Source organism: Macaca fascicularis, chromosome 2, assembly GCF_037993035.2.
Source record: "Macaca fascicularis isolate 582-1 chromosome 2, T2T-MFA8v1.1".
Lineage (NCBI taxonomy): Eukaryota > Metazoa > Chordata > Mammalia > Primates > Cercopithecidae > Macaca > Macaca fascicularis.
Genome location: NC_088376.1, coordinates 105,580,479 through 105,600,298, shown reverse-complemented (window position 1 = coordinate 105,600,298; position 19,820 = coordinate 105,580,479). Strand labels below are relative to the sequence as shown.

Sequence of the window (19,820 nt, the reverse complement as noted above, 5' to 3'; positions counted from 1 at the left end):
CGGCAGTTTCTTGGCGGCTCTAAGCATTGCCAAGAAATGCCAGGGATGATGGGTTTACCACTTTCCCAGGGAGAGCTGCCCTTGGGACATGGTAAACTGACCTTTGAGGGCTATGCTCTGAGATGGGAAGAAGATTGTGTAGGTGAAGGCTGCTTCTGAATATGCCTCTAAATATGCAGCAGCATCAGGGTCTGGTGGAGCCCTCTCTTTTGGCCACACTGAAGGCCCTGCCTTATTTCAGGTTTTGGCCAGCGAGGTTGGGGAAGACGTCAATGTCCAGCAGCTCCTATCCTCACCAGGGACCTGGAGGGGTCGGGCTCAACAAATTCTTGTTTTGCAGAGCAAGGTGGGTGAGTCACCAGACTTCTCCTGGCCTGAACAAAGGATTTAAAATGCCCCAGAAAGACCTGCCCTGACCCCCATAGAGACTTAAGCACACAGTACCCAAAAAAGGCCTTTAGGTCTCACAGTGCACTCGTGCAGGGCTGTTGTTTTACCTTCTCGCCAACCAGCCTGATTCTAATTTGTTATTTAATGAACAAGCTCTTATATAACACTTACCACATGCCAGGCACTGGAGCTTAACAAATGCCAACGCCTTTGGTTTGATTTATTTAACTCCAGGCATCTTTTTTCCCCTAGTTTATGTAAATTTGCGTGACTGTTGTAATTGTAAGCTTTTTCCAGTTTTGTCCAGATGCTTGTAGTCTTTTGAAAGTTTTAATTACCCAATAAAAACTTAGCCTTGTCTCCCTCTTTATTGTCTGAATATTTTGGAGCATACCAAAAGAGGCTAACAGCAAGGGCTCTGGAGCCACACTGCTCAGATTCAAATCCCAGCTCTCCACTCATCAGCTGTGTGACCTCAAGCAAGTTCCTTTAGCTCTGTGCCTCAGTTTCCTCATCTGTATAATGGGGATAATAACGATGCCTACCCCACAGGATTGTTGGGTGAATTGAGTCAATACTTGTAAAGTGCTTAGCACAGGGCCTGGCATGGAGGAAGCACTGTATAAAAGTTAGGTGTGGTTCTTTTCCCTTTGTGCCTTCAAACTGAGAAACATGTGAGAAGGTGTGTGATTTCCACTATTTGCCAAGCATATCACTCTTGTTCCCAGGGACTTAAAGTGTCACAGTGGCTTTTATCCTCGGTGTCTCCCATGAGATCCTTGAAGCCAACATAAAGGGGGAAAAACTCCAAGAAGCTAATAGATGATAGTGCATGGCCTTGGGGTTCGAGAGACCTGAGTTTACGTTTGGCCACTGGTCTGCCAACTCTGTGACCTTGGACAAACCCCTTCATCTTCCTATGTCTTCGTCTTCACACCTGTGAAATGGGGTGACATAAAATAACATTTCTAAAGCATCTAGGACAGTGCCTGACCATAATAAGCACAAAACAACTTCCTTATTATTGTCATTAAGTTGTATGTCAAATTCTTTTTTTTTTTTTTTTTTTGAGACGGAGTCTTGCTCTGTCTCCCAGGCTGGAGCGCAGTGGCACGATCTCAGCTCACTGCAAGCTCCGCCTCCCGGATTCACACCATTCTCCTGCCTCAGCCTCCCGAGTAGCTGAGACTACAGGCGCCCGCCACCACACCCGGCTAATTTTTTGTATTGTTAGTAGAGATGGGGTTTCACTGTGTTAGCCACGATGGTCTCGATCTCCTGACTTCGTGATCCGCCTGTCTCGGCCTCACAAAGGGCTGGGATTACAGATGTGAGCCACCGTGCCTAGCCCTGTATGTGAAATTCTTAAAGGTAACAGTGTTCTTTAATGATTAAATGGAATTGCCTCACAGCGCCACACGAGGGCACTGATGGGTGCCTTCAAAGCTGTGCTGCTGCCCTTTGCCAGGGAGGTTAGCGAATTGTGCTTCCTTTCCTGGCTCAAGTTTACCAACGTTGTTTTGTCATTTGGTTGTGTTGACATGGAAACCAGGGTCAGAAGGATCCTAGGAGTTGTCTGCTTCTACCCTAGTGTTATAAGGGTGATAAGGACGTTGTTCTGTGGGATGACATCTACCTGCCACTTGCTGAGGGCCCACGTGTGCCAGGCTGTATTGACAGCTTCACCTAGACCATCTTGGGATTTTGCAAAGTTGCCTAATCCTAAAAATCACCTGTAGCATTTAAAATGCAGATTCTAAGTCCCTTCCCCTAGAGCTCTAGTTTGTTGATCTGGAGTAAGCACCAAGATTTGTCAGTCCAAGAAGAACCTCAGAGGATTCCCAGGCTCAGACAGCTTCATGATACTGAATCCTCATAACAGTGTTATGCAGGGTGTACTCTTAGTCCCGTCTTACAGATGAGGGAACTGAGATTCAGAGTTACCTGTGCGCAGTCACACAGTCTGTGAGGCTTTGAGCCAGTCTCTCTGCTTCCAAACCCTGCCTTCCCCTCTGCAATATCTCCTGTAAGTGACTGCCATCTTCCGAGGAGCCCACCCAGTCTTAGGTGGTCTGTCTGTTAGAAAGTTCCTCCTTGCCCAGCACTTTGGGAGGCTGAGGTGGGCAGATCGCTTGAGCCCAGGAGTTCAAGACCAGCCTGGGCAACATGGTGAAACCCCGTCTCTTTTTGTGTGTGTGTGTGTGTATATATATATATATATATACACACACTGCTTAGGCAGCTGAACTGGGAGGATTGCTTGAGCCCGGGAGGCAGAGGTTACAGTGAGCCATGATTGCACCACTGCACTCCAGTCTGGGCGACAGAGCAAGACCTTGTCTCTAAATAAATAAATACCTAAAATAAGGAAGTTCTTTCTTGAACTGAGACCTGCCATCCTATCCCTCCCTGGTTCCTGGGGCCACAGGTCTGCTTCCTAGCCTCAAACAGCCCCTCAGATATAGGGTGATTTTTGTCATTCACCTTTTTTCTAAGCTGAACTTCCCTGGTGTCTTCCAATGTGTTGCTCAAGATGCCAGCTCAGATCGTCCCCCACCCCTAGTCCTCCTCAGATGGGGCTACCACAGCCATCTAGAGAGGTGGTTCCATCTTCAGTCCATGGGGTCTCCCATCACACTCTGAGTAGTAGAGGCTGGCTGCAGACCCATTGTGGAACAATGAGTTTTACCATCCTCAGGTTCGCGAGCTTGAGAAGCAACTGGGCCAGTCCCGGAGCCAGTCTGTGGGAACAGGCAGTGATGAGTTGTCTGTCTATCCAGACCCAAGGAAGCTGTCGGCACAGGAGAAAAACCTGCTGAGGATCCGCAGCCTGGAAAGGGAAAAACAGGAAGGCTTGGAGGTAACGCATGCCCAGTGAGGAAGTCAACCAGGCGTGTAGGAAGGAGAGATCGTGATGGTGCCTGCAAGGGCTCTGAGGCACATGTGGTCGGAAGTCTGAGCCACCCCTTCTAGGCAGTGGACCTGAGTCACCTCTGCATGTTCCTCACGTCCTGTCAAACCAACCTGAGCTGCCTGACTGGGACCTCACTGTGAGCCCATTTAATGAACTTTTCGTGGTCCCATCCTGGCTGTTTTGGAGGTGCTGTACCTGAAATTCTCATTGTAAAAGGGAGAAGGGGAGGGCCACGGCCCCAAAAGTATGATAGGGTTAGATGGGGCTTGAAGAAGGAAAGTTCCAGGCTGATGAAAGAAGTGGGCAGGCTGGACTCAGCACCAGGGGCCGCATCTCACTGGCTGCATTAGGAGTGTCAGAACTCTAACTCTACCAGGTTTAAGCAACAAAGAGAAGTTATTGGCCCATGTAAATGAACAATCCAGAGGTGGCCTAGCTTCAGGTGCAGATTGGGGCCTTGCTCTCAGCAACTTCTCCTGGGTTGGCTTCACTCTTTTCCACAGGGACCCTGGGTGGTCCCAGCTGCTCTTCTCCAATACAGCCTCTACAGACAAAGTGTTTCTCTTTCACAATAGTTCCATCAAATTCCCAGAATTGAGTGTCTTTGGGCTAGCCAGGTTATGTGGCCATCCTTGAACTCATCACTGTGGCCAAGAGTACAGGGTGTTTTGATTGGTCAAGCTTCAGATACCTGCCTCAAGGTTTGAGGGGATGAGTTAGCCTCCCCAAACTTGCAATGAGAGTGAGGAGTAGGGCCCACTTTAAAGAAGGTAGCAGAAGCAGCATGAAGAGGTGCAGGCAGGCCATACAACAGGCCCACTTAGTGGCCCTGGCAGTGAGCTACCTAACAGTGAGGCCTTGCCTTTTCATCAGGAGACTTTTGCCTGTGAGCACCAACTCTGGGTTAGGCCCCGTGTTAGGAATGCTGTGACCATGACCACATTGCACCTTCCAGCGCTCTAGACCATCAGCTGTGAGGAGGGAAACAGTGAGACCACAGAGGTGGGCAGGGCCTGCTGGGCTTTGTATGCCAGCAAGGACTTTTGGCCTGTATCTTGAAGGCTGTAGAGAACCACCAAAGGGTTTTTGGTTTTTTAGATGGAGTCTCGCTCTGTTGCCCAGGCTGGAGTACAATGGCGTGATCTCAGCTCACTACAACCTCTGCCTCTGGGGTTCAAGAGATTCTCCTGCCATAGCCTCCCAAATAGCTGGGATTACAGGCACAAGCCACCACGCCTGGCTAATTTTTATATTTTTAGTAGAGATGGGGTTTCACCATGTTGATCAGGCTGGTTTCGAATTCCTAACCTCAGGTGATCCACCTGCCTTGGCCTCCCAAAGTGCTGGGATTATAGGCGTGAGCCACTCACCCAGCCCACCAAAGGGTTTTAAGTTGTGGAGGGAGGTGGTCAACTGTGCATTTTGAAAAGGTCACATGGTTGGAGCAAGAGGAGGAATGGGTTGGAAGAGGAATGGAAGGCAGAATAGTGATCCTGGAGACATGACCAAGGATCTTTGCCAAGATAGTGGACTGTCATGGAAGGGCCAGACACCTGGGACAGTGAGGACAGACTTTCTAGGGCTCAAGAACAGATTGGACTTGGAAGAGAGATGAGGAGGAAGAGTTATAAAGGACTGCTAGGGAGTATAGTGGGTGGGTAAGGGAGACAGGGTGGGTTCAAGAGGAGAAAGGGAGTTGAGATTTGGAAATGTTGGGTTTGAAATGCACCTAGCTTGGACTTACATGTTAGTGCAGAACAGATTATGTTGAACAGTTGGGCTGACCATAAGCTGCAATGGTGGGTGGAAGGAAACAGCTTCCTGCATGCATTCCCTCTGCCAGGCATCTATGAGAGCCTGGAGTGTGTAGGCAGGAGAGCTACAGGTGAGTAATGGCTGCCTCCCTGAAAAGGGTTCATGTTTTACTTGTTTTACATTTCTATAATTCACTTCATCAAGGATATGAAAACATTTTTCCAGCAACAGTTCACCCTCAGGCTCAAGCAGGTGATGTCACCCACTGCCCAAGCTCCTCCTCAATGTCTCCATCTTGTCTTTATGGGTTTGACTAATCTAGCCTCTGCCCCTTCACTCACTATGCTTCAGCCACACACCTTCTACCCCAGGGCTTTTGCTCTTCCCCTCATCTCCTTCAATCTCTGCTCAGATGCCACCTTTTCAGAGAGGCCTTCCCTGACCATATCCTTCTCACTATTCCTGTTTCCTACTTTCAAGTATTTGTCCCTATTTGACATTATCTGTCTCCTCCATTAGGATTATCAGCTCCTTGAGGACAAGGACTGTTTTGCTTTTTGCTGTCCCCCAGCATCTATAACAACACTAAGCCCAGAGTAGGCCCTCAGGAAACACTTGAGAATGAAGGGATGAGTGAATGAGAGACTCTGAAGATGTGCACTGCATGTGAGTTTCCAGTTGGTAGCTGGCAAAGCAAGGTGCTGTCAAGGGTTGTGCCAAATGATCATGGAGGAAGTGGGAGAACAACCCTCCTTTCTCATTCTAGCTCCTGGTGGTGCAAGGTGCTGCAGTTGGAACCTAGCCTAGCACTCTTTCTAAAGTATGGCTTTTCTCTTTTCCCCTGCTCAGGGTGGGGTTTAGGGGTAGGACTGGCTGTTCTCTCTGGAGGACACATGCAGTTGGCCGGCGGCTTTCCTCTCATGTGCTAGGAAGCCTGTGTCTCAGGCTGAGGTGGGGAGTGCTGTCATCCGTTAGTGCTGTCATGTGCTAGGGCAAGAGTGGGAGGCTGCTGGCCACCTGATATCCCTGAGAGGCCTGGGCTGGGAGTCAGGGCACTGGCTCTAGTGACTTGCTCTGTGGCATTCAACAAGCACCCCCACCCCCAGCCCCAGGCCTTGCCATTGAGTAGGAGCCAGGAAGCAGATGTGGCCAAGGTCCCACACAGCCCTGCTGCCCATGCCCTCACTTTCTAATTACAGAAACTTGCCAGTGAGCGGGATGGCCTCCAGAGAGAGCTTGAAGAGCTAAAAAAGAAGTTTGAGGGCATGAGGTCTCGGAACAAGCTGCTGTCGAGTGAGGTGAAGACCCTCAAGAATCAGATGGGGACCCTGGTGGAGAAGGGCCGGCATGATGACGAGCTCATCGATGCCCTCATGGTATGGCCCCACCACTCAGGCAGGGCAGGAGCCAGGGCTGGTTCCCCAAAGGATGGGCTGCAGCCATGGCCAGAGTGAGCCCTCACTCACCCCTCAATGCCACCTGTGTAACCCCAAAGCCCATTGCCTCCAGATGGCCCCCAGCACCAAAGCCCTGCCCCAGGGACAGGAGCAGCTCAGGGAGGCTGCCTGAGGGCAGTGATGGAGCAGCACCAGGCACAAGGCACTTAGGCCTATGGACCCCAAAAGAGACAGAAATGTATAGGGGGAAGGAGGTGGGATTATACCCTGGGTTATTTTTCAGCAAGGAATGAAAGGGACAAGAGGAGCCAGTACCAGTTCTTGTCTCTGTGGTGGCACAGAACCCTTTCCCTTCTGGGCATGTTATAATGCTTAGTGCCCAAGATACCTTCTAGGATTATATATTTTAATCCCACTTCGCAGATGGGGAAACTAAGAGTCAAATTCATTAGATAACTCATCTAAGACCATACAACTGAGTTCAAAGCAGGTTTATCTGACTATAAAAACTTTCTTGATTAAACATATCTCAAAATAATAGCTATTTATGACAAACCCACAGCCAATATCATACTGAATGGGCAAAAACTGGAAGCATTCCCTTTGAAAACCAGCACAAGACAAGGATGCCCTCTCTCGCCACTCCTATTCAAGATAGTGTTGGAAGTTCTGGCCAGGGCACTCAGGCAGGAGAAAGAAATAAAGGGTATTCAATTAGGAAAAGAGGAAGTCAGCCGGGCGCGGTGGCTCAAGCCTGTAATCCCAGCACTTTGGGAGGCCGAGACGGGTGGATCACGAGGTCAGGAGATCGAGACCATCCTGGCTAATATGGTGAAACCCCGTCTCTACTGAAAAAAAATACAAAAAACTAGCCGGGCGAGGTGGCAGGCGCCTGTAGTCCCAGCTACTCGGGAGGCTGAGGCAGGAGAATGGCGTAAACCTGGGAGGCGGAGCTTGCAGTGAGCTGAGATCCGGCCACTGCACTCCAGCCTGGGTGTCAGAGCGAGACTCCATCTCAAAAAAAAAAAAAAAAAAAAAAAAAAAAAAGAGGAAGTCAAATTGTCCCTGTTTGCAGATGACATGATTGTATATTTAGAAAACCCCATCATCTCAGCCCAAAATCTCCTTAAGCTGATAAGCAACTTGAGCAGTCTCAGGATACAAAATCAATGTGCAAAAATCCCAAGCATTCCTATACACCATTAACAGACAAACAGAGAGCCAAATCATGAGTGAATTCCCATTCATAATTGCTGCAAAGAGAATAAAATACCTAGGAATCCAACTTAAAAGGGATGTGAAGGACCTCTTCAAGGAGAACTACAAACCACTGCTCAACGAAATAAAAGAGGACACAAACAAATGGAAGAATATTCCATGCTCATGGATAGGAAGAGTCAATATCATGAAAATGGCCATACTGCCCAAAGTAATTTATAGATTCAATACCATCCCCATCAAGCTACCAATGACTTTCTTCACAGAATTGGAAAAAACTACTTTAAAGTTCATATGGAACCAAAAAGGAGCCTGCATTGCCAAGACAATCCCAAGCAAAAAGAACAAAGCTGGAGGCATCATGCTACCTGACTTCAAACTATACTACAAGGCTACAGTAACCAAAACAGCATGGTACTGGTATCAAAACAGAGATATAGACCAATGGAACAGTACAGAGGCCTCAGAAATAACACCACACGTCTACAACCATCTGATCTTTGACAAACCTGACGAAAACAAGAAATGGGGGAAGGATTCCCTATTTAATAAATGGTGCTGAGAAAACTGGCTAGCCATATGTAGAAAGCTGAAACTGGATCCCTTCCTTACACCTTGTACAAAAATTAATTCAAGATGGATTAAAGACTTAAATGTTAGACCTAAAACCCATAAAAACCCTAGAAGAAAAGCTAGGCAATACCATTCAGGACATAGGCATGGGCAAGGACTTCATGACTAAAACAGCAAAAGCAATGGCAACAAAAGTCAAAATAGACAAGTGGGATCTAATTAAACTAAAGAGCTTCTGCATGGCAAAAGAAACTACCATCAGAGTGAACAGGCAATGTAAAGAATGGGAGAAAATTTTTGCAATCTACCCATCTGACAAAGGGCTAATATCCAGAGTCTACAAAGAACTCAAACAAATTTCCAAGAAAAAAACAACCCCATCAAAAAGTGGGCATAGGATATGAACAGACACTTCTCAAAAGAAGACATCTATGCAGCCAATAGACCCATGAAAAAATGCTCATCATCACTGGTCATATCAGAGAAATGCAAATCAAAACCACAATGAGATACCATCTCATACCAGTTAGAATGGTGATCATTAAAAAGTCAGGAAACAACAGATGCTGGAGAGGATGTGGAGAAATAGGAACGCTTTTACACGGTTGGTTGGAGTATAAATTAGTTCAATCATTGTGGAAGACAGTGTAGCAATTCCTCAAGGATCTAGAACTAGAAATACCTTTTGACCCAGCAATCCCATTACTGGGTATATACCCAAAGGATTATAAATCATGCTACTATAAAGACACATGCACACATATATTTATTGTGGCACTATTCACAATAGCAAAGACTTGGAACCAACCCAAATGTCCATCAATAATAGACTGGATTAAGAAAATGTGGCACATATATACCATGGAATACTATGCAGCCATAAAAAGGATGAGTTCATGTCCTTTGCAGGGACATGGATGCAGCTGGAAACCATCATTCTCTGCAAACTATCACAAGGACAGAAAACCAAACACCGCATGTTCTCACTCATAGGTGGGAATTGAACAATGAGACCACTTGGACACAGGGCGGGGAACATCACACACCAGGGCCTGTCAGGGGGTGGGGGACTGGGGGAGGGATAGCATTAGGAGAAATACCTAATGTAAATGATGAGTTGATGGGTGCAGCAAACCAACATGGCACATGTGTACCTATGTATCAAACCTGCACGTTGTGCACATGTACCCTAGAACTTAAGTATAAAACAACAACAACAACAACAAAAAACTTCCTTGACTAATAAGGCCATACTGCTTTCCTAACCCTACAGCTTGGACCTTTCTCTGTGGGACCTGAGGCACCAAAGTTTGGTGTCAGATTCCAAGTTGTGCCTGCAGGCCCCGGAGGGTGATCGTGTCTGGCTTGGCTGGGGTGTTTGGGGGGTGCTGGCTCAGGCACCTACCTTAGTTCATGATCACTTTACATGACAGGGTGGTGGGCGGGGCACAGAAGACCTGAAATCTAGGCCTGCCTCTGTCAGTACCTCACTGTGTGACCATAGGCCAGTTGCATCCCCTCTCTGAGGCTCAGCAGCCAGTTTTAAAAATAAGTTGCAGGGCTGGATGTCCTCTGGGGTCCCTGCATGTCACCATTCTTTGTCATTGAAGGTGGCATGATGAGAGCTGCAAACTAGCCCCAGTCATGCTATTCACCAGCAATATGCCCTTGGGCTCTCTGGGCCTCAGTTTCCTCCACTCTGAGGTGAAGAAAACAGCCCCCACCTGTTCCAAATCACTGACATTGTCCTTTCTGTTGGCCCCAGGCAGGAAGCCTTTGCCCGGGAGTCTCCTTGAGGGCATTTCCTTGACATGGGGCTTCAGTCGGGTGATAATGGATCCCTGGCAGGGGTCCAGGTACTGCCTCCAAGGGCAGTCTCCCAGCCAAGCGGGATCAGGCTTTCCTTTTAGCTAAATATCTCTCCCACCGGGTGAGGTGTCACCATCTGATCTGCTTTCTGTTGTCTGAGAGCCCCTTGGATCTTCTTGGCCCCAAACTCAGAGAAGGAAGTTGAGGACAGGAAAAGTACATGGTCCCCGCCTGCCTGGTTCGACACCCCCTGATGGCAGGCAAGGAAGGTGTTCCTGCCTCTTGAGGGAACAGGATCCCACTATTAGGTTCCTGCAGGCTACTTTGGGGTGAGGGAGGCAGTCTGTTTTTGTCCTCCTCTGCCCAGTGGGCCATGACTGACTCCACCTGCCCTCCTGCCTGGCCCCCCAGGACCAGCTGAAGCAGCTACAGGAGATCCTAGGCAGCCTGAGTCTACAGGAGGAGAAGACGCGAGTATCCCAGCACCACCTGGACCAGCAACTGAACAGCGAGGCTCAGCGGAGCAACAGCCTAGTCGCCCAGCTGCGGGCCATGGTGGCTGAGCGGGAGGCCAAAGTGCGGCAGCTGGAGATGGAGATCGGACAACTCAATGTGCACGTGAGTAGGGCACTGGCACAGCCCCCAAACCCATTTTCAAGCTGGGCAAGTCCATCCAGCTCCTTCCACTTCTTTCCACTTGCCTTAGCTCAGGCCAGACTTCATCCTCCTGGCTCCACTTTGGCTACCTTCTTCTATCTGGCTCCCCAACCCATTCTGCACACAAACCTGATTATGTCCTTGCTCCACTTAAAATCTGTTCATAGCTTACTATCACCCTCGACCTCACCTGGTTCTCAAGGACCCAGCCACCTTCCAGTTTACCCTCTCCCATCTCCAGCTGTGGCTTTATCCTCAGGATTCAAGATGGTGGCAGTAGCTCCAGCAGCAGGATGAGAGAAGGAAAACCATACTTCATTCAGCTTCCAGGCACCACGTGACTAGCTCTTGCTGTCACCCATCCTGCATCTTCTCTTCACCCTTCCCCTTTCCCCACACTCTGGCTACGCAGGAGCCATTCAGCTCCTCACATAGCCCTGCTTGCTCTGCACTCCAGGGCTGTGTGCAGCATGAAGCACACTCCCTCCTCTCCTCCCGCACAGCCTCTGTCTGGCCAGCTGCCCCTCAGCCTTTAGGTCTTACCAATCAGGAGCTCCTCCAGGAAGCCCTGGGACCCCTGTTCTGTGTTGTGTGCCCCTCCTAGCACTCTTCTAACTCCCTATGCAGCCCCAAGCCAAACTTCTCTCACACTGTGTAGTCATTTTCCTGTTTTCTCCCCTGCACTCCCTGTGAGGGAGCATAGACCACGGTACCTCCGTGCCTGGCACTGGAGCAAGCACACAGTAGATGCTCAATAAATGTTTGTCTAAGGCATGAACTTGTAAAGATATTTTGTCTTGGCAGATGCCTTGAGGGCACAGCTTGGGGCTGCTAGGAGTCAGCCACCTTCACCCCCCTGGGGTGGTGGTGGGGCTGGGTGGGCCTTGGGGAGAATTTTTTGACAGGCATGCAAGTCTCCCAGTGACAAAGGAGCCTTGCAGCCTCTGGCCCACGGGGAAATTGACTGGCTCAGCCAAAGGCATGTTGCAAAGCAGCCCTGCTCTTTGTTTCTGGGGATCTGTGGTTTGTTCAGAGGTAAGAGCTCAAGAGCCCCTAGGCCCGGCCTCAGGCTGGCATTGGCTGACCAGCCTGGTTTGTCCTGTAGCCTCTATCCCCACAGGCCTGGGCAGCCTGGGGCCCCAGACTGGCTATGACAAAGTGCCCTAAGGTTGAAAGGGAGCCTGGGGGCATGAGGAAGTCTGGGAACAGAGCACATATGTCAGTGAGTGGGGACTCGCCCTGCTCCCCATTCTGGCTCACTGGGGAGGGAAGTCTGAAGGGGTACACAGGAACATTCCAGCATCTTCACCTCACCACTGTCCTTTCTCCAGGCACACAGGAGAAGACTGTTCCTACCTCTGAGGTCACCAGCTGAATGGGGGCCAAGCATTACCCACCAGACAAGTTGGCACATGTTTCGAGTTTTCTCAGAATGGGTGGGAGTGGCGGACAAGCCAGGTTGTTAGGGGCTTACACCAGTTGTCCACTCTGGTGGCCTGACCTCCTGCTGGGGGTCTCTAATGTTCCTGTCCAGTCCAGCCCCAGCAGGTATCCAGAAGAAGAAGGGGTTGAGGGAGGGGTGGGGGCCTGGCAGGCTCAGCCTCCACCCAAGGCTGCCTGCCCTCACTGAATCCCTGCCAGCCTTTCTGGCTGCAGTTGTCTGGAAAGTCCAGGTGTTCCAGCTGAGGAAGGCAGCTGGCCTCAAGTCACACCTGGTGTTCAGCCACATGTGGGTGGGGCTGCCTGGAGAAGTGGACCCACTCGGAGACGTCAGTCTCTGACCTGCCCCGCTTGTGAGGCCATGCACCTCCCTCTGGAACCTGAATGTAGAACAGCTTCCTGGCCCAGTCACCGTCCTCACACCATGTAGCTTTCTTTCTGAAGAGAGGCATTATTAGATGTCATTATCATGCAAGTAGTGCCTTCACCAAACAGGCCTCGCTTTTCACTCCTGAAAAGAAGCCTCTTTCATATCCTCTGAAAGCCCCGAAATCAAGCCAAGGTCCCCTCCTGCCTTCTCTAGGCCTCTGAGCCAAAGCCCTGAGGATGGAACCCACATCTGTTCCTACAGTATCTTCGGAATAAAGGAGTGGGTGAGGGGTCCAGTGGTCGTGAGGTCAGCCCTGCCTACACCCAGTTCCTGGAGGACCCAGGCCTGACCAAGTCCCCGGCCTCAGCAGACGATCACATTGACAGGCTTGGATCTTCTCGGTAAGAAAACAATGGGATAGAGGGGTTGGAAAGTGAACATTAATTATTCAGAAGAAAGGTTGTTTCTTGCCACCTCTGATGGGAAGCCATGGGTGCAATTTTAAGGTAACTATGCTGCTGTTCTTCCAATACGTGGGCCTCTCCTATGCCATCAGCTCTGCATCTGCAGTAATGAGCCAGTTAGGCCCAGATTTTATCACTTCAAGAGCATGCTGGTTGCAGCTCCCTGTAAGATCCTCTTTGAGCTGGTCTCAAAAGTTTTCTGCCCCTGGGGCCCTCAGACAGACCTGTGTTGGGTTGTTCAAGGCTCTGGTGTCTCCTGTTCTTTCTTGTTTTGAGCAAGCAAGAGTTCTGGAAAGAAGGGCAGCAAATCCACAGGACTGCTGCAAGGGTTTACTGGACCCCTGCTGGCCACTGCTCCACCTCACATGCAGAGGTGAGGCCCAGCAGGGCGTGGTCTGCCTTCCCAGGCTGATGGGCCCCTTCTGCCTTTACACAGCTCTGTGACCAGCCTGGGCCACACTCTGGTGGAATCTGCTCTCACGAGGCCTTCCCTGCCCAGTCCCCACAGGACCTCACCTAGGTATGGACCCCCGACCTGTGGACTTTCACAGTTTTTCCCATTCTTGATTGCTCAACCAGTATTGCCATCCCATTAAAAGGAGGGGAAACTGAGGCCAAGCAAAGTCCAGGGACTCTTCCAAGGTTACATAAGGACGGGGAGGATCAGGGAAGTCCAGTGTCCTGTCCAAGATGATAGAGTAAGCAGCTTCAGAACTAGTATCTTGGCCTCTGACTCCCAGGCTAGGTTTCCTACCGGCTATCCGAGAATTAACATGAGGAATCTTCCTGGGCCTGGCTTCCAGCACCTTCCCTCACCTTCTCTTGCTCATTGAGAATCAGCCTCTAAGGGGAGAATTTCACATGATATGGTTTCCCACTGATATCCCCTCAGCCTTCGGGCCCCCCTTTGTTGATAGAATCAAGCCAGAGGGTGTAAATGGGCCCTTTGTTCCTATTGCCAGCCCATAGACAAAGGACAGCATTGTCCTGCCTCTAAGCCCTGTCCCGAGCCCTGCCCACTGTCCACTGGAGCCATGCTCCTGCTGTCAGCACTCCCCGCCCTGACCCCTCAGGCAGGTCAGCTCAGGTTCCAGGCAAGGCCTCCTAGTGGCCCCAGTCCCTCATCTCTGTGGCTCCAGGCAAACTGGTCCTTCTCTGGGCTGCTATCCCCCAAAAGTGGGGGACAGCATGCTGCTGACACTTGGCAGCATAGCATCTGTGGGCCAAAGCTGCCCCACCCATCAGACTGGGGTCACAAAGGCACTTGGGGAGAGTGGGCTGACATTGAGCCACAGGCATGTGCCACACTCCTGAGGGTGGGAGGCCTTGTCACAGCACAGGGAGAATGGGCAGGCTCTGTTTCTCTGAGGTTTTAGTCACAGTAATGAGAGCAGGAAGATGGACAAGATGACCCTTTAGAGTCCCTTCCAGGCCTGTGTGGCTGTGACCTCTGCGCCACACAGAGATACAGGAGCTGCTGTGTGCCTTGGCTGTCCAGACTGCTGGTTCTCAGGCTTGTTTCTTCCACAACACACAAATGCGTGGGCCCTACCCTCATGGAGCTTACAGTCCCCTACCACAGGTGACAGGAACAGAAATTCACAGGCAGGAATTCACAGAATGTCCTGGCTCCAGCCAGCAGAGTGATCCCAGAGAGTATGTCTATTCGGGCTGGCGTGGTTTGAACCCACTCCCTTCAGGTGACTCTGGTGTGGTGCCTGAGATGAGGGCAGAGTGAAGAATCGGCCCTTTGCTCCTGCTCCTCCTCTGCCCACATTGTAGAACTGGGGAGATGAATGGGGCTTTCCAAACTGCAGTGCACACACAGAGCCCCTGCGGATCAGCCAGGTCAAGTGCGGGTTCTGATTCAGCAGGTCGGGGGTACAGCCTGGGATTCTGCATTTCTAACAAGCTGCTAGGAGATGCCAGAGCCACCGATTCAGAGACCACTTGTAGTAGCAAGGCCTTAGAGCATATTTAGGAGTCACGGAGGGGTCTGCAGTTCTCGGAACCCATCTCAACCACCCCTCTCAATGTTTAGTGGGGGAACTGGGACCAAGAGAGAGGAAGAGACCTGCCCAAGACCACAGAGGAGTCAGCCCTCAGAATCACATGCCCCAGCCCAGTTCTCAGTACACTGCCCAGCTCTGCAACCTTCCCTATGCCCTGTACTGCTAGAAAAGTAAGCTCAGGGTCTCACTGGGAAAAGTGGGGGCACAGCGGAGAGCAACTTGGAACGCACAGGTGGGCTCTGGGGGGTTGAAGTCAGGGGGCAGAGTTTACCTTCTGTCCTGGCTCCAGCCAGCAGGTAAGGGGTTGGTAGGCAGGCCCAGTGGTAAGAGGGAAGCAGTGATGGGTTGACTTAGGGCTGGAGACAATTGAACAAGCTGCAAAGCCAAATGCCCAGGCTCCAGGAAAGTGGGCTGGGCTTGGGGATCAAGCCAGAAGATGCAGGAGGGCTGGGAGAGACTGGCAGGGACACAGAGACTGGGCACACCTGACACTGGGTAGGGCAGCCAGGCCCCAAAGGCCACACAGGTATCCAAGGCACCTCAGGTCCCCAAGAGCCACCTGCCATAGCACAAGACTAATTCCAGGCCCCCAGAGGTCTTAGATGGACAGAGGTACCAGCGTAACTCTAGTTTTGGTAGGTTCAGCTTTGGAGTCTAGGGACTTCAGCAGGACCAGGAATGGCGGGCAAAGAAGCCAGCAGGGGAGGACCTAGAGGGACTGGGCTTGCTTCCATTGCTCTGGCTGACATTCGCCCTGAATGTCCTTCTAGTCTCTCCCACCATCACAGGGATAAGTGTTATTTCTAGGCCTCGGATGACCTCTGTCCTCTGCCCTCCACCCTGGTCTCAGGTTCTCGGACTCCCCAGAACAAAAAGGCTGGCAGGCACAAGTGACAGAGATCAAGGCCCTCTGGCAGGCTGCCGAGGTGGAGCGTGACCGGCTCACCGAGTTTGTCACTGTCCTGCAGAAACGGTAACACATGGCACCCAGGGATCTCTCCCATGGGCCTGCATGGGGTGGGGACTGGGGCCAGGCCGCATTTATGACTGGGTCCCCTTCACCTGAGAGCTCAGCTCCCAGTGTTGGTCCAGGGCATTCCCAGCCACAACTCATGTGCCCATCCAAATACCACACAACCTTGGGGCCCTGTCATCACACTGTGTTTTGCCCTTAGGAACAGCCCCATTCTACACGCACCCAATGGGACTGTTGTATGGCACGTGGACATTGGTGGGCATCTCGGGAGAGAAACACCCAGGAGTAAATCAGTCAACTCAATCCATCAATAATTAAAATCTGTGATGAGCCTGGCACTGTGCTTGGTGCTGCTAGAGGGTTTGGTGGGAAGAAAACATAAGCTAGACTGACATCTGGAATCGCAAAGAGCAAGAGAGGCGTTGATAGCTGGGGAGGCAGGGAGGGAAGCACGAGGCCTGGGGCACCGGACCAGGAGATACGGTTTTCTCTAAAGGGTTGTTGACAGACTTCCATTCAGATAAATCAGTGCTCCTCGCTCAAATGATCCTTTTGGCAAGAATTGCAGGTGTCCAGGCCAACACATGGCTCAACCATGTGACCTCCACACTGAAAAATATTAAGCACACCAGTGAGTTTCTGCCCTAACAGGCCGTATCATGTATCAGTCAGGGCTCTTTGATGACAGGCAATGGAAAGTAATTCTGGCTGAATTCAGTGAAAGGCAGATTTTTGGAAGGTACTAGCAGACTCCAATGCAGAGAGCAGGAGAGGAGTCTGGGAAGGTGCAGGCATCTTGAGTAGCAGGAAACCCTGGGCAGTTCCCTGGGCCACGGAAATGGCACGGCCAAATGACTTTTAGCTCTTGTGCCTGTGGGTTCTGGGAGAGAAGGTTGAACTGGCCAATGCTGTGCCGGTGTCCACCCCACACGTGAGGGCACTCTGACTGAAGTTCCTCCGGGTGCTCACAGAATGCAGGAAGGGTAGTTTGCCAAAGGGAAAACGGGGGTACTGAGAGCAAAAGAAGGAGCTAGGGGTGCAGGGAAGGACAAAACAAAGGATGCCTGCTACTTAAATAGTGAGTAGTCAGCTTTGCTTTCCTGTAGTACAGGGAAGATGTGAATTTCAGACATACTCAAGTATATGAGGAAAGCAACATTCATTCTTTTTCTATAATTGGAATATAATGGATAGTACAAGTCTTTATCAAATAGTAGAAACATACTCAGTGCAGGCTTTCTCTCTCATTTCTCTTGAGTTACATCTGAGTTTGGGGGTGTGTGAAAAAGGTGACTCAGTTAGCTATTGCTGCATAACAAACCATCCCAAACCTAGTGGCTTCAAACACAATGGTTTGTGCTTTCTCACGATTCTGTGGCTTGGCTGGGTAATTCTGCTCCACATAATGTCAACTGGGGGTCACTCACTGGTCTCATGCAGCTGGCACTTCAGCAGGGATGCCTCAGTTCTCCTCCATGTGGCTTCTGTCTCCATGTGAGATCTCATTTCCAGGGCCTCTTCACGCAGGGCTGGGATTGGGGTGAGGCAAGCAAGGCACCTGGGTATGAATTGTAAAGAGGTACTCATGCCCAGTCACGTACATGCAACTCTCTGTCTGAGAATATGCTGGCCCTTTTTGGGTCCTTGGGTTCCTCCTGGACTCTGTGTCATTCTGGGGTGTTGGGGGCTCTGTGAGGCTGTGCCAGGCCCATCAACCAAGACCTGTCGCCTTTTTTCATTGAGGTTATTGCTAACTCCCTGGGCTGTAAGAAGAAAAGGGAACCCAAGCACGTTCTGCACTCAATTCTCTCAAATCTCTTTGGTTTAAAACTAAATGTTTTAAACTAAAACCATTTAGTTATAACTAAATTGGTCAAAACTGATGATTGGCCAATTAAACCAAATTAACCATTTTAAATTAAAACTAAATGTTTTAACTAATGTTTTAAATATCCCAAAGTACAGGGCCTTCCTTTCTCAGAGATTCTCAATATCTACTCCTTTCTTTATCTACAGCGTCTGTCCCAGTCTTGTACCAGGGAGGTCTTTCTCTGCCTGGCTTCCCTTCTCCTCTACTCTGCCCTACAATTTCCAGCTGCCTCAGTTCCCCTCCCCCACCCAGTTCCCTAATCCTGTGTGCTCATCCCAGCGAGACTGCGGTGCCCTGCCTGCCTGCCCCCACCCCACACTGCAGTGGAAAGTGCCTCAGGCAGAAAGCCAGGGCTGTGGGAGATCTCAAGTCCTTCCTTTCCTCAAGTCTTGTATCCAGTGTGTGTCTGCTCAAATCTTGTATCCAGTGTGTGTCTCCCTGTTGTCCGTTGTCTGAAAACAAGTTCGTTCTTACATTTTATCCATTTTTCTAGTTACTTACAATAGGAGTTGCTAGTCTGGTTAGTTCACCATGACAAAAGTCACTAAATAGGTCTCTTATTTAAAAAGCACGTAGTCGGCTTGGTTCTTAAATTTAATCTGGAAGTTTCTGTGGTTGAACAGTATCGTTTAACCCATTTTGATTTTGGTACTATTTAATCACCTTAATTAATATTTTCTATTTGCCATGATTTTTCTCTGTTCCTTTTTTCTCCTTTCTTTCCTTATTGGACTGATCAAGTTTTATTTCTCTGACTTCTTTACAAGTTTGGAAGTTAGACATTCTATCTCTGTTTTTTTAGTGGCCACCCTTAACTTTTAACATAAAACCCACCAATCTAAAGTTAGTTGGTTTTGTTACTATCACTTTAAGCAAAAGAATCCATTTAGAATGTTTTAACTTTGACTTCTCCGTTTGTGCCTTTCATGTTACTGTTTCCTAATATTTCTCTTCCACATTCTTTTTTTAAACCCTGAAATTAAACCCTCCGAAGTAAGTCTTGAATATTGAATAGTCAATATTCGTTTCCTTTTGCCAACATGTTTGAAAATGTCTTCACTCACTGTTACTTCTTGTATCTCAGTCTTCCTTCTAGGTTCGCTTTCCTTCTTACTGAGATGCCCTTTAGTTCAGTGAGGCCATGTAAATAGTAAACTCTCTGAGTATTTGTTTATTTTTATTTTATTTTATTTATTTATTTTTCTTTTCTTTTTCTGAGACCGAGTCTTTGTCTCTCACCCAGGCTGGAGTGCAGTGACATGATCTCAGCTTACTGCAACCTCCGTCTCCCAGGTTCAAGTGATTCTAGTGCCTCAGCCTCCTGAGTAGCTGGGATTATAGGCGTGAGCCACCATGCCCAGCTAATTTTTGTATTTTTAGTAGAGATGGGGTTTCGCCATGTTGGCCAGGCTGGTTTTGAACTCCTAACCTCAGGTGATCTGCCTGCCTCAGCCTCTCAAAGTGCTGGGATTACAGGTGTGAGCCATCATGCCTGGCCTGTTTATTGTTAAATGTCTTTATTTTGCCTATCTTGAATGACAATTTAAGATAAATTTGGGCATAGAATTCTAAATAGATGGATATTTTTTCTCAGCACTTTGAGGCTATCCCATTGTTTTTTATCATCTACTATTGCGAAAAAGAAATCTGCTATCAGTTTTATTGTCATTCCTTAATAGATTTGTCCTTTCTCTCCGATGCTTGTTAGCGCGTCTTTGACGCTCTGAAATTTCATTGTGATGTGTCTAGGTGTGTGTGTATATATACATGTATATGTAATATGCCCATATATTTACATATATGTATATATGTGTGACTTTACATATATATGTAAATATGTGTGTGTATTTTTGTATATATGTATGTGTAAAGTATACATATGTAAATATATGTAAATATGTAATATGTAATTTTTTTCTACTCAGAAGTTAGTGTTCTTTTTCAATCCAAGGACTTTATAAGGACTGCTATCCAT

At 49.2% G+C, this 19,820-nt stretch overlaps 1 protein-coding gene across 23 annotated transcripts in view; it reads left to right on the top strand.

Moving 5' to 3' along the window:
• Positions 1–19,820, top strand: part of CCDC13 (coiled-coil domain containing 13) — a 68,458-nt gene that overhangs the window by 25,549 nt on the left and 23,089 nt on the right. For 2 of the 23 annotated variants that reach the window (XR_012431049.1, XR_012431048.1), the window contains 7 exons: positions 242–346; positions 3,089–3,250; positions 6,259–6,357; positions 10,468–10,674; positions 12,737–12,924; positions 13,424–13,507; positions 15,850–15,972. Coding sequence is in view for 20 of the 23 variants with exons in the window: in XM_015445712.4 (XP_015301198.3) it covers positions 242–346; positions 3,089–3,250; positions 6,259–6,435; positions 10,468–10,674; positions 12,785–12,924; positions 13,424–13,507; positions 15,850–15,972 (998 nt within the window). In the remaining 3 variants the exon portion in view is untranslated. Of the gene's footprint in view, positions 1–241; positions 347–3,088; positions 3,251–6,258; positions 6,436–10,467; positions 10,675–10,880; positions 11,488–12,736; positions 12,925–13,423; positions 13,508–15,849; positions 15,973–19,820 lie in introns of those variants that run through there. The other 21 variants (XM_015445712.4, XM_005546789.5, XM_074031815.1 and 18 more) reach the window with 14 other exon arrangements.